Genomic DNA, 15,317 nt, shown 5'->3' with positions numbered 1-15,317 from the left:
ATGCCAATGGTTCAAATTGAAAAGAAAAGGTTTGCACACCTGGTTCACACATGAACAATCACATATAATATGTATCAAGTGGGTGCTGAGTCAGTAAACCAGACTGCTGAAACAGTCCTACAAATACATTTAGAGAAAATTAACTCGCACACCGGCCAGAGTAAATTGCATAAAGATTTGTATTGAAAAGATAGTGACAAGTAGCCTTGTTAGGGCAAATAGCACATGTAATACAACAACACAATAGTAGTATACAGTGGGGTATAGTAGGGTGAGATAACACAATCCCCTTTGGGACATATAGCCTGCATGGGCAGCGTAACACACAATGAAGCTATAGTAGCATACAAACAAAATAGCAGAAGTGATACAATCAAGGTATAGCATGTAGCAATGTAATGTCCCTTAGGGGTGAGTATACCCTGACAGCGCCGTTTCGGGGTGTCCCTTCGTCAGAGGGTATAGGTATGAGGCTCCTAAGGCTGCTGCCTTGCCAATAGTTCCCCTTGGAGAAGAGATATTACAGTACCCACTTTAATAAGTTCGGATGTATATGTCCGTGGCTGTAAAGAGAAATACAAAAGACAGGCTCCCTTGAATACTGCAAATTGACTGCGGTCCCCAGAAAACCGATCAGGGAGAGGAATTTTAGGCTGAGGAGCCGATTCCAGGACTGGAGCTGGCAGAGGAAGACTAGGAGCAACTGGAGGAGGAGCTGTCAGGGTTCGGATCTGGCCATGAAGTTGGTGATGATAACCTTGTTGAACTTCCTGTACGGAAATTCAGAGATCTGCTGACATAGTTGTTCAATGGGAGACAGTGCAGAGTCCGGACTTCCAGAGGCGTCCATTTTAGGGCTGTTCATATCTGTTAGGTTCAGGGGAATTGTTGACCCTTCCACTAGTAGACGGATCGTTCCCCAGACATGGGGTCTAAATGATCATGGGTCTTCACCACCGACCCGTGAGGGAAGATGGACTTAGCTGCCTAGTGCCCACCAGGTCACCTCTGGGATAACTCCAACTGGTGGTTAGGAGAACAAGACACCCCAATGTGGAAGTCCAGTAATACTGAAGATAAAGGTAGTAGTATTGGAGGTTTGCAGAGTCCAGGCAGGATAGTGGAACTAGTAATATACAGAGTAGTCGATATCCAGGCCAGGGTCGAGGCAGGCAGCAGGCAAGAGTAGTCGGTATCCAGGCTAGGGTCGAGGCAGGCAAGAGTCGTCGGTATCCAGGCTAGGGTCGGGGCAGGCAAGAGTAGTCGGTATCCAGGCAGGGGTCAAATCAGCAGAGAGGTCCAGAGTAGTCAGGCAGGCTGGGTCACAACAGGAGTGTCAGTAGGTAGCAGGATAAGGCAACAGCAGGGAACACAGGAACCCACATTAGCGGTCAGAACGAACAGCACTGGACTGAAGGGAGGACTGGCCTTTTATACTTCCTGGATGGCAGATTGACGCGTAGGTACGTGCGCCACGCATGTGTACAAGCGGACGCGATAATCCTTGCATGCGTACGTAGAGCCACCTTTGTGAGTATATGTGTATTCTTATATACTTTAGTCTCCCTATACCTAACGATACTGCACCATTGGACTCCTGATCTCTCTCTACTTCTCGTTTAGGTGCTCTTGGTGCCTACAAGAACCACCGATCCCCTTCTACAGATCAAATACAAGGATCTGAAAATAAGTTTTGATATAACTGAAACAGGATATGTTCATACAATAATAAAAAAAAAGTTTTACAAAAGACAAAGCTTGATGAAGTTACAAAAAAAAACTTTTTAAAGTGCTAATATCGCTGCTTTTTTCCTCCTATTGCGTGGAGGCATTGCACTGCTTTCACACTGACATATGCTTGCTATGCATGAGATTCTGTGATTGGGAATCCGCTTTATGACTCTTTTCAGATGAACTTTATATTTCAAGCTATGATTACTCATTAACCATCTATGTCAGGTTCATAACTGTATGTTGTAGCTTTACAGCCTCGCTACAGTTTTTTTCATCATAATGCTTGGATATATGGACTTGCCTCTATACTGATTCATGCCTGTCAAGTATGAGATTCTGCGAGTGGGAATCGGAACTCTTTTTCACAGCTTCCAATTTACTTAGTGGCATGCTGAATTTGTTGGATTTGCCATATTGTCTACTCCGTTACCTGTGCTCGGGAGGAATACAATCTGAACTTTATTGACACATTGTGGCAACAGGAGCTCCGTTTTTTTCGGAACATTTTTGACAATACATGGGTATCTGTGGACTTGGGGACTGCAGCCCGATCCACTTTTTTGCACATGCTTGTGGCCTCTTTTTAATGGATATTTATGTTTATGTATGTCTTGTATGAATATTTGTTGGTCTAATATTTCTATATTTCTAGTGATAATATAATAAAAATTGTCTCTATTTCTTTGGTTTGTTATTAGTCTCCTAGGTTATTGCACACGCCATATTGACTTTTTTTTTTATACAAAAAAAAAGACTTTCATTATACAAATGTCTGGAAGACACAAATATACAGTGCATCCAGAAAGTATTCATAGTGCATCACTTTTTTCCACATTTTGTTAAAGCATTATGCCAAAATGGATTAAATATTTTTTCCCTCAGAATTCCAAACATAACACTCCATGACAATGTGAAAAAAAGTTTACTTGAGGTTTTGGCAAACTTAATAAAAAAAAAACAAAAAAAGGAGAATGCACATGTACATAAGTATTCACAGCCTCTGCCATGAAGCTCAAAATTGAGCTCAGCTTCATCCTGTTTCCCCTGATCACCCCTGAGATGTTTCTTCAGCTTAGTGGGAGTCCACCTGTGGTAAATTCAGTTGATTGGACGTGATTTGGGAAGGCACACACCTGTCTATATATGGTCCCGCAGTTGGCAGTTCATGTTAGAGCACAAACCAAGTATGAAGTCAAAGGCATTTTCTGTAGACCTCCGAGACAGGATTGTGTCTCAAGGCACAAATCTGGGGAAGGTTGCAGAAAAATTTCTGCTGCGTTGAAGGTCTTAATGAGCACAGTGACCTTAGTCATCTGTAAGTGGAAGAAGTTCAAAACCACCACGACTCTTCCAAGAGCTGGCTGGCCATCTTAACTGAGGCAACCAAGAACCTGATGGTCACTCTGTCAGAGCTCCAGAGGTCCTCTGTGGAGAAAGTAGAACCTTGCAGAAGGACAACCAGCTCTGCAGCTATGCACCAATCAGGCTTGTATGGTAGAGTGGCCAGACGGAAGCCACTCCTTAGTAAAAGGCACATGGTGTCCCACCTAAAGTTTGAGAAAGGGCCCCTGAAGAACAATGCTAAAAAAATTCTCTGGTCTGATGAGACAAAGTTTGAACTGTTTGGTGTAAATGCCAGGCACAAAGTCTGGCAGAAACCAGGCACCGCTCATCACCAGGCCAATACCATCCCTACAGTGGGGTCAGCTGGATAGTTTAATCCTAGTCCTAGTGGCTGCAGCTCTGGCGCATTGAGTCCTCCAGGAGAAAATCACGAAATAAATGTTCTGTGTCTGTCTGTCAGTGAAGGTTGCTGGTGGCTGCATCGTGCTGTGGGGATGTTTTTCAGTGGCAGGAACTGGGAGACTAGTCAGGATAAAGGGAAAGATAACTGCAGCAATGTACAGACATCCAGGATGAAAACCTGATCCAGATCACTCTTGAATTTGGGCGATGGTTCGACTTTCAGCAGGATAATGGCACTAGGCACACAGCCAAGATATCTAAGGAGTGGCTTCGGTTACCATCCTTGAGTAGCCCAACCAGAGCCCAGACTTGAATCCGATTGAACATCTCTGGAGAGATCTTAAGGCTGGGTGCACACTTGGCAGTGCGTGCAAGGTCTCGTTTTCTGTCATGTGCGCATGTGTGTTTTTATTGCGTTTTGCGTGTTTTCTGGGGGTTTGCGTTTTCTTCATGCACATGCGCTTTTGTGCATTTTGCATGCGTTTTTCATGAGGTTTTTATATGCTTTTTATGCAAATCACTAGGAAGTGAACAGGAAGCAGAAATACATCAGAAAACATAGTAGTTTTTAAAAAAACGCATATAAAAACGCATACAAAATTCAATACATTGCGTCACCATTGACTTTCATTATGTGCAGTTTTTATGCATTTTTGAAAATATGCAACAAAACCCGTCTTTTAAAAACGCATACACATGCGTATTTTCATGTGTCCCATTGACTTAACATTATACGTGTTAATGCTGCGTTTTACGCAACGATATAGTTTCTGCTTAGTGTGTTCCCAGCCTTAAACGGCTGTGCACTGATGCTTCCCATCCAACCTGATGGCACTGCAAAGAGGAATGGGCAAAACTGCCTAAGGATAGTTTTTTATTTTTAATAAATTTGTCAAAACCTCAATTCAACTTTTTTCACGTTGTCATTATAGAATGTTGTGTATAGAATTCAAAGGGAAAACATGAATTTAATCAATTTTAGATTAAGGCCGTAGCATAATAAAATGTGGAAAAAATTATGTTTTGTAAATATTTGCCGGATGCACTTTAACCTTTTCGGGACCGGACGCCTACCCCCCCTTAAGGACCAAGGCATTTTGCGCAGGAGGGGGGTGCGCGCGTTCGGGGGGGTCAGGCGGCCGGATCCCTTGTGTGGCTGGCTGAATTGGTGTCCTCCCATGGTGGCCAGTGCCCCCCCTTCTGCCAGCAGCCTTCACTTACCTTCCAGGCTCCAGCGATGAGCCGCACGGGACCCTCTTCTCCGGCCGGCATTTCCGTTCTGTCTGACGATCAGTTCCGGGTCGCGGCTTGATGACGTCATCAAGCCGGGACCCGGCACTGACGTCAGATGGAGCGGAGATGCCGGCCAGAGCGGAGGGGGGTGCCGATCGTCGCGGGAAGTAAGTGGATCCTCTTCTTTTCCCCCCCTGCCGCCGCAGCTGTCAAAGTGATCACTACGATCCGACGGCGATCGTAGTGATCACGTGATCAGCAGCCATACGCGATGGCTGCTGATCACTCGGGGGAGATGTCTGCTGTCATATGACAGCTTAATCTCCCCCTCCGGGTGCGCACGATCGCGTCGGGAGCGGAAATTGCGGGCCGGCGTAGATTCTACGCCGCATCAGGCTAGAACAGCCACAAGTGCGGCGTAGAATCTAATGCATGCGGTCCCGAAAAGGTTAAGGACCGAACAAGGTGTTTCATTTCTCTGTAATTTACTATGTGATTCACAAAGTGATTGTAATGTATGCAAGCTTGGTATAGAGTAATAAAAACAAAAGAATCTTGAACCAGGTGTTGAGAAACAGAATGTCCCTGTGTGCCGCCATTTTGTTCAGGCTGGTCATACTGCATCTCAGCTGAGATGGATGGTGTTAGACTCTGTCCCTCCTCTAAGAAGAGGAGGAGATAGAGAAAAGGTATTGCTCCGCAAAGAAGTGGAGTGGATAAGAAAATTAGATTGTGTTAGCCCTAGAGGCTTGAATGAATATGTAAGTTATAAGTGTTTTCTGTGATTTCTTTTTTTTTTTTACAGGAAAGAATAACTGGTGGGATTACATATGCTGCAGGAAATATTGATGATCCCTTCACTGTTTTTGAAGGGTAGACGGTATAGTATTTCCCTATATAGGAATTGTACATATTGTTTATTTCTGTTTACTAATGATGTAAGGTCAAGCACTTGGGTGGGACTTCCTGTTGGGGCAGTCCTATATATGGGGTGAAGTTGTGTGGGATGGTACACTTGAGGAAGGGTCAGGTGACCTGTAACATGTATGTGTCCATGCTCGAATAAATCACAAACGAAAGTTTGAAGCCTGTGGAGTGCCTTTTTCTACTGTGTTGAAAAAATATACTAAGCCTGGTGCGTCCATGGTCCTGGAGCATCTTTTAGATGTTATCACCCAATTATTTGCCCCTTGTACCTCACGTGTTCTTCTATGCCCCCATGTATCCTCTTGTGCCCCCCATTTGTCCCCTTCTGTTCCTCATGTCCCCTCTGTTTCCCTTGTCCTCCTCCACTCCCCCTGCATAGATGAAAGCAGAGGCAGCACGTCTCATCTAATCCATTGGAGCCCATGACGATCAGAGACCTCTGATCGCGTGAGGAAGAGGTCTCTGATCACTGCGGATTCCGATGCATTAGGTGAGATGTGCTGCTGCTGCTGCTTTCATCTATTCAGGGGGAGTGGAGGAGGACACGGGGACAATACAGGGAGTTCCCAACAACATCGCAGTGGGTCGGGGGGTTGGAATCGGTGGGCGTTCGTAAGTCGGGGACTCCCTGTATTTGGCGTATAAGACGCAGTGACTTTTTCTCCCCATTTTGTGGGTGAAAAAGTACTTCTTATATTCCGAAAAATACGGTATTTGAATAATTATGTAACTGCAGACACGAGTGTTTCCAATTTGAATAGTAAGCTCTAAAAAATAAATGAAAAAGTCCACCAATTAGCACCCTCCTCCCCTTCCCAACTAGGAGAATGAAACAAGAAAATCCAAAAATGGTGGTCTTTCATCTTAGAGGTGCCTAATTCAACTTTTTGGGATTTTCATGATTGTATACAAGATTCAGATTATAATAGTGAATGTGAGTTTAAATCTAAGGCAAAGAACTTCTTAGCGGTATAATGTTCCCATTATTGTTTAATAGCTCTCTAGTTATATACCGTCAGTCATAATATTCCATGGTTGAAGGAGTAAACTGGAGGCAATGACTATCATACAGATTTAATTAATTCATTACAATCTACTGATTGCCATTTCCTAGAAGTCATTTCCTAGAAAAACTCTTTTCTAGTTTTAACTTCTAATTGTTTTGATGTGTTTGAGCTGGTCTTTGTTACAATAGAGTCTTATAAGGAAACAGCAGTCATGAGCTTAGTGATACAATAAATTTTAAATGTAGTGACGACTGACGAGCATGCTGAAAGCAATGACATGCATGTGTTTTAGGCATATTGTCAAAAATATCAGTGAACTAGTACATCATGGGCTGGCATGCCGCATACACTAGCCTATTTCTGTCAGTACACGCAGGGGTTAGGGCAACTATAGGGGAGTTTTCAGCAAAGCATAACATCACCAGAAAGCTGGGTTATAAAGCCTGTCTACCTATCTATATTCTTAAGGTGGCCATACACTCGTTAGAGTAGCAGCAGATAGATCATCAGATAGCTTTTCTGATCTATCTGATGTGTTTAGGAGCATTTTTTACTAGGAACAGATTTCCAATTGAAAATCGATCTAATGACATTTTTTTGCCATCAGATTTCCATTAGGTCCAATGCATATTGATAAACAATCTCATCAGATTGACCTAGATCTTACAGCATGTCGAAATCGGACACAATTCGGTCGGGCCCGATCGTTCGATCGGCTGCTAATCGGCTGAGTGTATGGGCCCTTTTAAAGTTGCTTGCACCACTCCCCTCAAACTTCCTCACTCATGCTGCAATAGCCAGGAGTAGGAATGACACTCAAGCCACTCCCTCCCATTGCTGATAGTTGAAGGGAAGGTGTGGCTATTACAGTCACTGCCCCCTCTATGTACTTTCCTGATCGGGCTCTAGTTTCTGATCCGAGAAGCAGGAAGTTCAGAGCGACAGTGGTGCAGAGAAGGCAGATGGGACTTCCACCTCCTGGAACATGGAGGAGGTTGAGTGTATGCTGCCTGTAATCCTTGCCCACTGGAATGCTGCAAATGAAGGGGGAGGTGGGGGTGAGGGAGCACATATGCAGGCACACAGTGACTTGAGGAGAGAGGAGGGAGGTATGACATAAGTCAGGCTCCCATACCAACACCCTAGCAGCTCTGAGCCCAGAAGATGGAGCTTACTCAGCCTCAGCCTTGTCCTAATGCTGGCTGTACATACAAATCTGTAAGCATAGCTTTTATTTTGTTGCCAGCACAATCTCCATTGTAGGACAAGGAGTCTCACTCACACAACTACAAAGTAAATGTTTATATTATGCAGAACATTTAACAGGAACCTGCTTTAAAGTGTTAAAATGTAAAAAAAATTGCACTTGCCTAAATAATCTACAATGGGATTCATAAGGATGCATGCATACAAGTGTGGAATAGTGCAGGGGCATGCATAAGTGCTTATTTCTGTAGTGAGCAAGCAGATATACGTCCCAGTGATAAATAAAGCTCAGCTCAAGGAGAAGTTGTTATTGTAGTTTTGAAACTTTTTATTATTTTTTTTGCTGTCTTGTGTCCCTATCTGTAAAAATTTCTGTCACTTCCTGTACAGGCAGGAAATTTGGAAAACTACAAGAGTGACATAAGCAGCAACAATTAAATCACTGTTTGTAAAATGGGGAGGATTTATTATACCCAAATAGTTTTCATTGCTGTCTTCCGGTTTTATTTTGAAAGCTACATATATCCTTGTAGGTGTTTAATGTTTTCCCTACTTTTTGAAAACTAACATTAAAAAGTAACTCTAGAATATGGCTTTAACTAGAACAAAATCTGCTTTCTTTCATGTGGAGACTGTTTAATAGTATAATATAAACAAAATAAGGACACCGTTCCCTCATGAGTCATCCTGTTACACCTTTCTCATCTCCATTCACAGCACATACTGCTTGGCTATAGCTGAGTACAGTGACTGTGCAGTGGTTGTTGCCCTATCAATCTAATAACGATTGTTAAAGGTGATATAATAGAGCAGTTGCTTTAGGCCTCATATCCATGAGCAAAATTATAGGCAACGTCCTGATTATTTCAATTGATTTTCCAATCTGTCTGAGATTGATTGGTCAATGGCTATTCCAGCCAATCCTTTGTTCCAAGCAAGTTCCCGTTGAATCCTATTGCATCAATCAGTCACTTGCATGTGCACACAGTGAGACATGTCAGGTTGATATGTATTTACCAGCACATCTGTTTCCCCAATCCCAAGCTGACCTCATCCTAGTCAATTACTAGAGTACTGATAAAATTATTATTTATTGATAACATATTATAACATTTATTAATGACATATTTGATCTGTCTGCAGAAGACTTCACTTCCAGATAACAGACAAGCCTATCATTGTGATCAGATCCTTTGCTGATCAGGAAAGAAGGCAATTTTTCTCTATGTGGAAATTGGTGCCATCTGGTGGAGGAAGGAAAGAATACAGCAGAAACTCACAAAAATAGGATAGTTGCTATTGTCCTTATTATATACTAGAGACAAATAATCTTGCCCATATGCAAATTTCATACAAATTGCATTCAGTTTAGGACCGAGAAATTCAAAATCTGCAGGAAGTCCATTTGATTGGCCCAATTTCAAACAGCATAACATTTGCATTCAATTTGCGTCTTATTTACTACCTCTATTATAGTGGATATCCGGTGTATAATACATATTCAATGGATCATCTTCTCCGGTAATGTTATAATTACCCGACGGTTCTTCTTGTTGTGTGCCAGCTTCAGACATGTAGCCTGCCCTAATGAAAAACAACATTGGGTTTTCTCTATCTCAAATAGAACAGTGAACCCAAGCCCCCTTGAAAGTTAGATACTTAAGGTAGAGGGAAAGCTCTGGGGAAACTCGCTCTGGCTAGAACTCAGCAGTGTGGGCTGCTGTCACCAACCAAACTCTACTGAGTCCCTCCATTTGGCTGTAAATGTCCAAGTAGCACCCGATGAGTTGCCGTAGCAATGAAATGTTGGGTGGAGTCTGGCTATGAGGTTAGAGCTTCAGCGTGGCTGAGCCCAACTTTGCTTGTTTCTATGGCAGTAAGTTTGTGGGGCCCCGAGTGGGTAGCTTAGGAGGGATAGCTTAATCCATTGCTCCTCTTGCAAGGATGGTCCGGCAGAGGTGGCATATCTTGATACCCCCACTGTTGTTTGTGTCTTAAAGTGCTAGCGCACATTTTTAAATATTTTTAATAAAAAGCCCTGAGGGTATTTTTATGCTGTTTGGAGCTTTTTTACTTTGTTAGTTGTGCTGGAAGACTCTCTACAGGACGGAGGAGGACGGCAGACGGAGATTGCCTGAGAGGCTGGTGGTGGCCATACACCCAGCAAGCGCAGATAGACCGTGGAGGTCTCCGCATCTGGTGAGTTTTTACCCTTAATTAACATAGAAGCGGCCGCGCTAGTGAAGTATCCAGGTTGTGATACTACAGAGGCGGCTGCTAGTTAAAGGATCTAAAGAAAGCAACCCGCTTAACAAAATACGGCACGTTACGCTGCAAGGAGCGAGCGTAGCCTCCATAGCGGCCGCTAATTGTTTTGTAACGAGTGCTGCTAAAGCAACGCTCATTATTCTGGTTGATGAATCAACCCTTTTATCTATTTTTACCGAATACCGTAATACTTCACTTGCACGGCCGCTTCTATGGTAATACTAATGCTTCTGCAGCGTGCTGCAAGATTTTGGGGTTCCTGACCTGAACTCTTGCACAGGACAGAAGGAAAACACATAGAAATGCACCCTGTATGTATTTAGAGAGTTTAGCCCAGGCATGGGCAAACTTGGCCCTCCAGTTCCGGTTAAGGAACTACAAGTCCCACAATGCATTGCAGGAGTCTGACAGTCATGACTCATAAAGGCAAATGCATTTTGGGACTTGTAGTTCCGTAACAGCTGGAGGGCCGAGTTTGCCCATGCCTGGTTTAGCCTGTCTAATTGTCCCTCATCTGTAACTAAGCACAAGCTGTAATTTGATCCCACAGCTGTGTTAGCTGATTGCCACGGCAGAGAAGCTAGTTGGTAAACACACAACAATACGTCTGCTTCCATGAAAGCAGGAAGTAGACACAAATCCTGCAATAAATCTACAGTGTATCAGCTGCAACAAAGGCATTTTTTTCTTTAAAGGTTATTATGCTGATGCTTATATTTTAGAGCAACGAGGGAGTTCTGAGTTCAGGTCCGCGTCAAGCTTTTGCCAGCCTCATGCATAGCTGTAATATCCCACACAAGCAGTAGCATAGCTTAGGAGCTCTGGGCCTCAGTGTGAGTTTTACACAGGGCACCCTCAAGCACTCTATAAATAACAATTGATATATAGCACCAAAACCTTCCAGGGAAACTGCAGTGTCAGAGAGAGCTGTAAGCTGGGGAGGAGAACAGTCTATTAATAGTTACAACTAATTATGCACATATAGAGGTGATCATTGCCAGCTTAGCACTAATAAAGGTCTAATAAATTGGTTGAAGGACTGGGCCTCTCTAATCCAGGGGCCCTGGTGCGGTTGTTACCTCTGCATAAGGGAGGAAGAGGAATACAGACACTGCCATGTTATTTCTCTTATAAACCATTACATAGTTACATAGTTATTTTGGTTGAAAAAAGACATACGTCCATCAAGTTCAACCAGAACAATGCCAGTTTCCTGGCTGTCGTGCTGAACTTTTGACTTTGTTGTTTGAGTCACACACCTGCAACAAGCATTGGTGTCAGACCAGAGTCAAAGCATCTGATTTGCATGCTCATTCTGGTCACTGTGACCTAACATATTCGGGGTAGAGGCCGTAAAGCGTCAGCACAGAAGTCAGGCACTGGCATTCTTTATTAGAGAATATACATGGCAGCCTCCATATTGCTTTCACTTCAGGTTCCCTTTAAGAACACGTTAACTAGGCATAAATGCTCCTATTACCTGGTGTAGATCCGGTACTCTCCCTGCTGAATTAGACTCTGTACCATACCTCTCAATCATTTCACAGTTTAAAAAAATATACATTGGTATAAGGGTCTAATAGACCTCTGAATGCTGGACACTAGCACAGTAAAGCAGCGAAACACCTATTCCTAATAAGATCTCCACTGATGGAATCACTGGGGAGTTCCCAGCATTCCTGGCTGAAATGGCTACTGGAGCAGTGACATGTTATATTCATTTTTTAGTAAAAGTGGAGTTTTACTTTTTAATTCATTTTGTTTTGCTGGTCACTCGCTGGCAGAATGAATCTATCAACAGTTCAAGTTATTTGGTTATTTATTGAATGGTATGTGCAATATTACCCTGTGTTTATTTCATATCCACGAAGTAAACAGATATAGGATGTTAGCTGGAGATGTTTGCACAAGCAGAGATGAGCAGACATGAGTCTATCATAATAAAACGTCACTACTCTCTATTATCTCAGTGATTTCCTGCACTGTTGGTAAATTGTGTTGGCCAATTCTGCCAGATTAGTCTGCCAATGTTTGGCTATCACACAGGATTGTAGTAATACAGCATCCAATAAGCCAACAGTTCAGGACTTGTTGTGTTAATGATGCTCTTGCACCATCTAGTGGCTAATTTATATAACTTCATAGTCTACCAATATTTAATGTGAAGGATTATGCAATTCATAGATCAGGTACCTATAATGCTCACTGCACAAATGTTACTTTATATACAGACATGCATCATCGTCCATTATAGAAGTATAGTACCCATTATATGTACAAGCTTATTAATTATTTTGCTTGTCTACCATTTCTTGTATTTTCCCACTAAAGATGCTTATAGAATAACTGTACTTACAGAGCTTAGTTTCAGGTCTATATAACTGGCTAGATCAAGTAAATACATTAGAAGAATTTAAACTCTTTTAACTGACTATTCAATATAAGGGCTCATTAAAGGACCCTTGAAGTGAGAGGGATTTGGAGGCTGCCATATTTATTTTCTTATAAACACTATACCAGTTTCTTGGCATCCTGCTGGTCTCTCTGGCATCAGTAGTATCTGAATTGCACACCTGAAACAAGCATGTGGCCAATCCAGTGAGAAACATCTGATCTGCATGCTTGTTCAGGGTATGTAGCTAAAAGTATTAGAGGCAGAGGATCAGCACAACAGTCAGGCAATGTGCATATTGTTAAAAGGAAGTAAATATGGCAGCCTCCATAGCCATCTCACTTCAAGTGTGTTTTAAGCCCAATTTTACATGGAAGACCTAATTAACTAAATTAAATAAATGTTAATGTTCACAGACAGAACAGACATAGCACATAGTGTTATACAAGGTGCGCAACATGTGAAGTGGATCCCCTGTACCTGCCAATCCACTTGCATTTCTTATTTTTTGCTTGTTTCTATATATTATATGGCCACTATTACCGGGCTGGATGTCTGCCTCCGAGACAGGCTCTGCCACTTGTTCACACTGATTACGCATCTGAATACCTGGGGATTCGGATGCGTTGTCCAGAATTCAGAAGCAGTGCTTCAGAACTTTTTCACACACACAAATTCGGATGCAGCCTATTGATTTCAGTAGGCTGAGATTCCGGATCCATATTCGTGTGCATAATATCTGTCTCTATCAGCCCTATTGGAAATGGGCCCTAAGACTATTACACTTGAAAGATGCCTGTTGCTTCGGGAAACAATACAGTAATGATCACTAAGCAGAAGTGCTGCTGTGCGTCCTGCCAACACATTCTCGCCTAGCAAGTTGCAGAGGACACTTCAACAGTGAGTGGCCAAGGATTTTCTAACTGAGTGGACTGCTGAAGAGGATGCTGCCAATGCCTGGAGGCACCTGTACACATGGATTGTCACCCACCCAAAACAACCATAAACTATCATTACGGGGGAGGTAAATCTATCTTGACATACTGTATGCTGGGTACACACGTTAGGTTTTTTCGTGCGATGTTGCGACCCAATAGTTTTTTCGGCACGATTCCGAGCTCAATTCTCTCCTCTTCATTCGTTTTTCTTATCTTTTTCCATTTACTGCCCTGAGAAATCGAGCGCGGAAACGATCAGGAGCAATATCGGACATGACGGATTTTATCTGTCTGATCCATCTATCGCACAGAAAATCGTACCGTGTACCCAGCATAAGACAGGGAACACAAACAAATTGCGCGCGTTTCATAACATCCAAAATCGCACTACAATGCAAGTCAACAGGATGACTCACTTAAAATACGATTTTTGATACATAAAAAAAACAGCTTGCACCATAAAATCCCACACTGGATGCATTTTCTGACTGACGGAAGTGAGAGCTGCCATGGATGACGCAGGTATTAAAACCCACATTAAAACGTAAAATCATGTATGGGAAAGCTGCAGTCAGAGGCAGGTTTTTTTGCACTAAAAAAAATAAAATGCTACAAGAAATAATTCTTCTCAGTCAGGAATAATTTGTTTTACTGGCCCCTTTTGTATTTTGGAATAGAATACAACGTTGCCTTGTTTTCATTGCAGGCCCCTCAGAATATCATATACTGTCTTATTAAGAATGCCACCATGCACACCTGCACTCGCCATCAACACAACAAGCACTTCAGGGGTCATGCCAATGCAGATCGGCCTCTTATCATTTCCTTTTGTAATTAAATCCAACAGATGTTCATCAGGAGCAAAAAGATTGTCCCGAATCACACAGCATTTCTTCCCAGCGATGGTGAGTCCTGTCTGCAGGAATGTACTCCGATCTTCTCCAACAATGATCCCAACTTCTTGAGGGGTGATTGAGGCCAAGAGTCCTCCTGGTTTAGCAGCCCATACACACGTGTAGTGCTCATGGCCAACAATGGCAAAATCTTCTGTTGAGTTTTGTGAGAGGAAGGTGCTGGAACAGGTTCTCCAGTCCATCATGGTGCTCTCTGAATTAATTTTCTTCACCAAAGATCTATGACTGACTGTAGGCTGAGCGTGTAACAGAAGCTGTGGCCTTGCTGCACTGATGGTTCTGAGTCAGAGGTAAGGATCCAGACTAAATATCATCTGCTGATTTCCTGTAACAACATTTCTTCATGTCAGTATGTGATTGGCTGGCTATCTAAATACAAGTGTTTACATTTTAGAGCTGGTATGAGGCACAAAAGGTGACCAGGGGGAAGCTCCCCTATGGAGTTTCCCTTTGACTCACCTCAACCATATGAGCTCTCTAAATAATAACTACCGAAACAGTAATTTTGTGTATTTGGCTTTCAATCTAAATTATTTGAATGAGCTAATTATTAAAACATATTCTGTATACTAACCAAAGGTTGTAAGTATGCATGGGATCTGCGGGCAGCAGCTTAGGGTCCAATAACATTTAATCCGTTGCTGTCAGTTATAACTGAAAGACAACTGATGTACAGCCCAGGTAAACATCATGTCTATATTCCCCTATGGCATACCTATAAAAATGGCGCCTAATAAAAATAGTTCCAGAGAGTTGCAGGTAGTAGAATATCTATAAAATGACCAATATTTTACTACTTTGATTCCTATAGTAAAATAGCAGTCATTTTTACTGATATTTTACTATGACCTACAAAAACAAGGCTGGGGGAGGGCAAGCGCCATTAAACAACAAGTGAATATAGTGTGTGTAGAAAGGATCAATAAACATCATGTAAATACCAGAAAAAGGA

At 42.6% G+C, this 15,317-nt stretch overlaps 1 protein-coding gene across 1 annotated transcript; it reads right to left on the bottom strand.

Moving 5' to 3' along the window:
- Nucleotides 1–14,093: 14,093 nt before the first annotated feature.
- Nucleotides 14,094–15,038, bottom strand: PFN3 (profilin 3). Its single transcript, XM_068272829.1, has 2 exons — nucleotides 14,940–15,038; nucleotides 14,094–14,690 (listed from the first exon to the last, which is right to left on the bottom strand). Exon 2 carries the CDS (start codon nucleotides 14,548–14,550, stop codon nucleotides 14,149–14,151), a length of 402 nt encoding a protein of 133 aa, XP_068128930.1. The 5' UTR covers nucleotides 14,551–14,690; nucleotides 14,940–15,038; the 3' UTR covers nucleotides 14,094–14,148.
- Nucleotides 15,039–15,317: the final 279 nt, after the last annotated feature.

This window comes from Hyperolius riggenbachi, chromosome 3, assembly GCF_040937935.1.
Source record: "Hyperolius riggenbachi isolate aHypRig1 chromosome 3, aHypRig1.pri, whole genome shotgun sequence".
Taxonomy (NCBI): Eukaryota; Metazoa; Chordata; class Amphibia; order Anura; family Hyperoliidae; genus Hyperolius; species Hyperolius riggenbachi.
The sequence above is the reverse complement of the archived record's forward strand: the minus strand, read 5'-3'. Positions and strand labels throughout refer to the sequence as shown.

Excerpts from the sequence above, each read along its gene's own strand:
- PFN3 (XM_068272829.1), bottom strand. The coding sequence starts at position 14,550 with ATGATGGACTGGAGAACCTGTTCCAGCACCTTCCTCTCACAAAACTCA.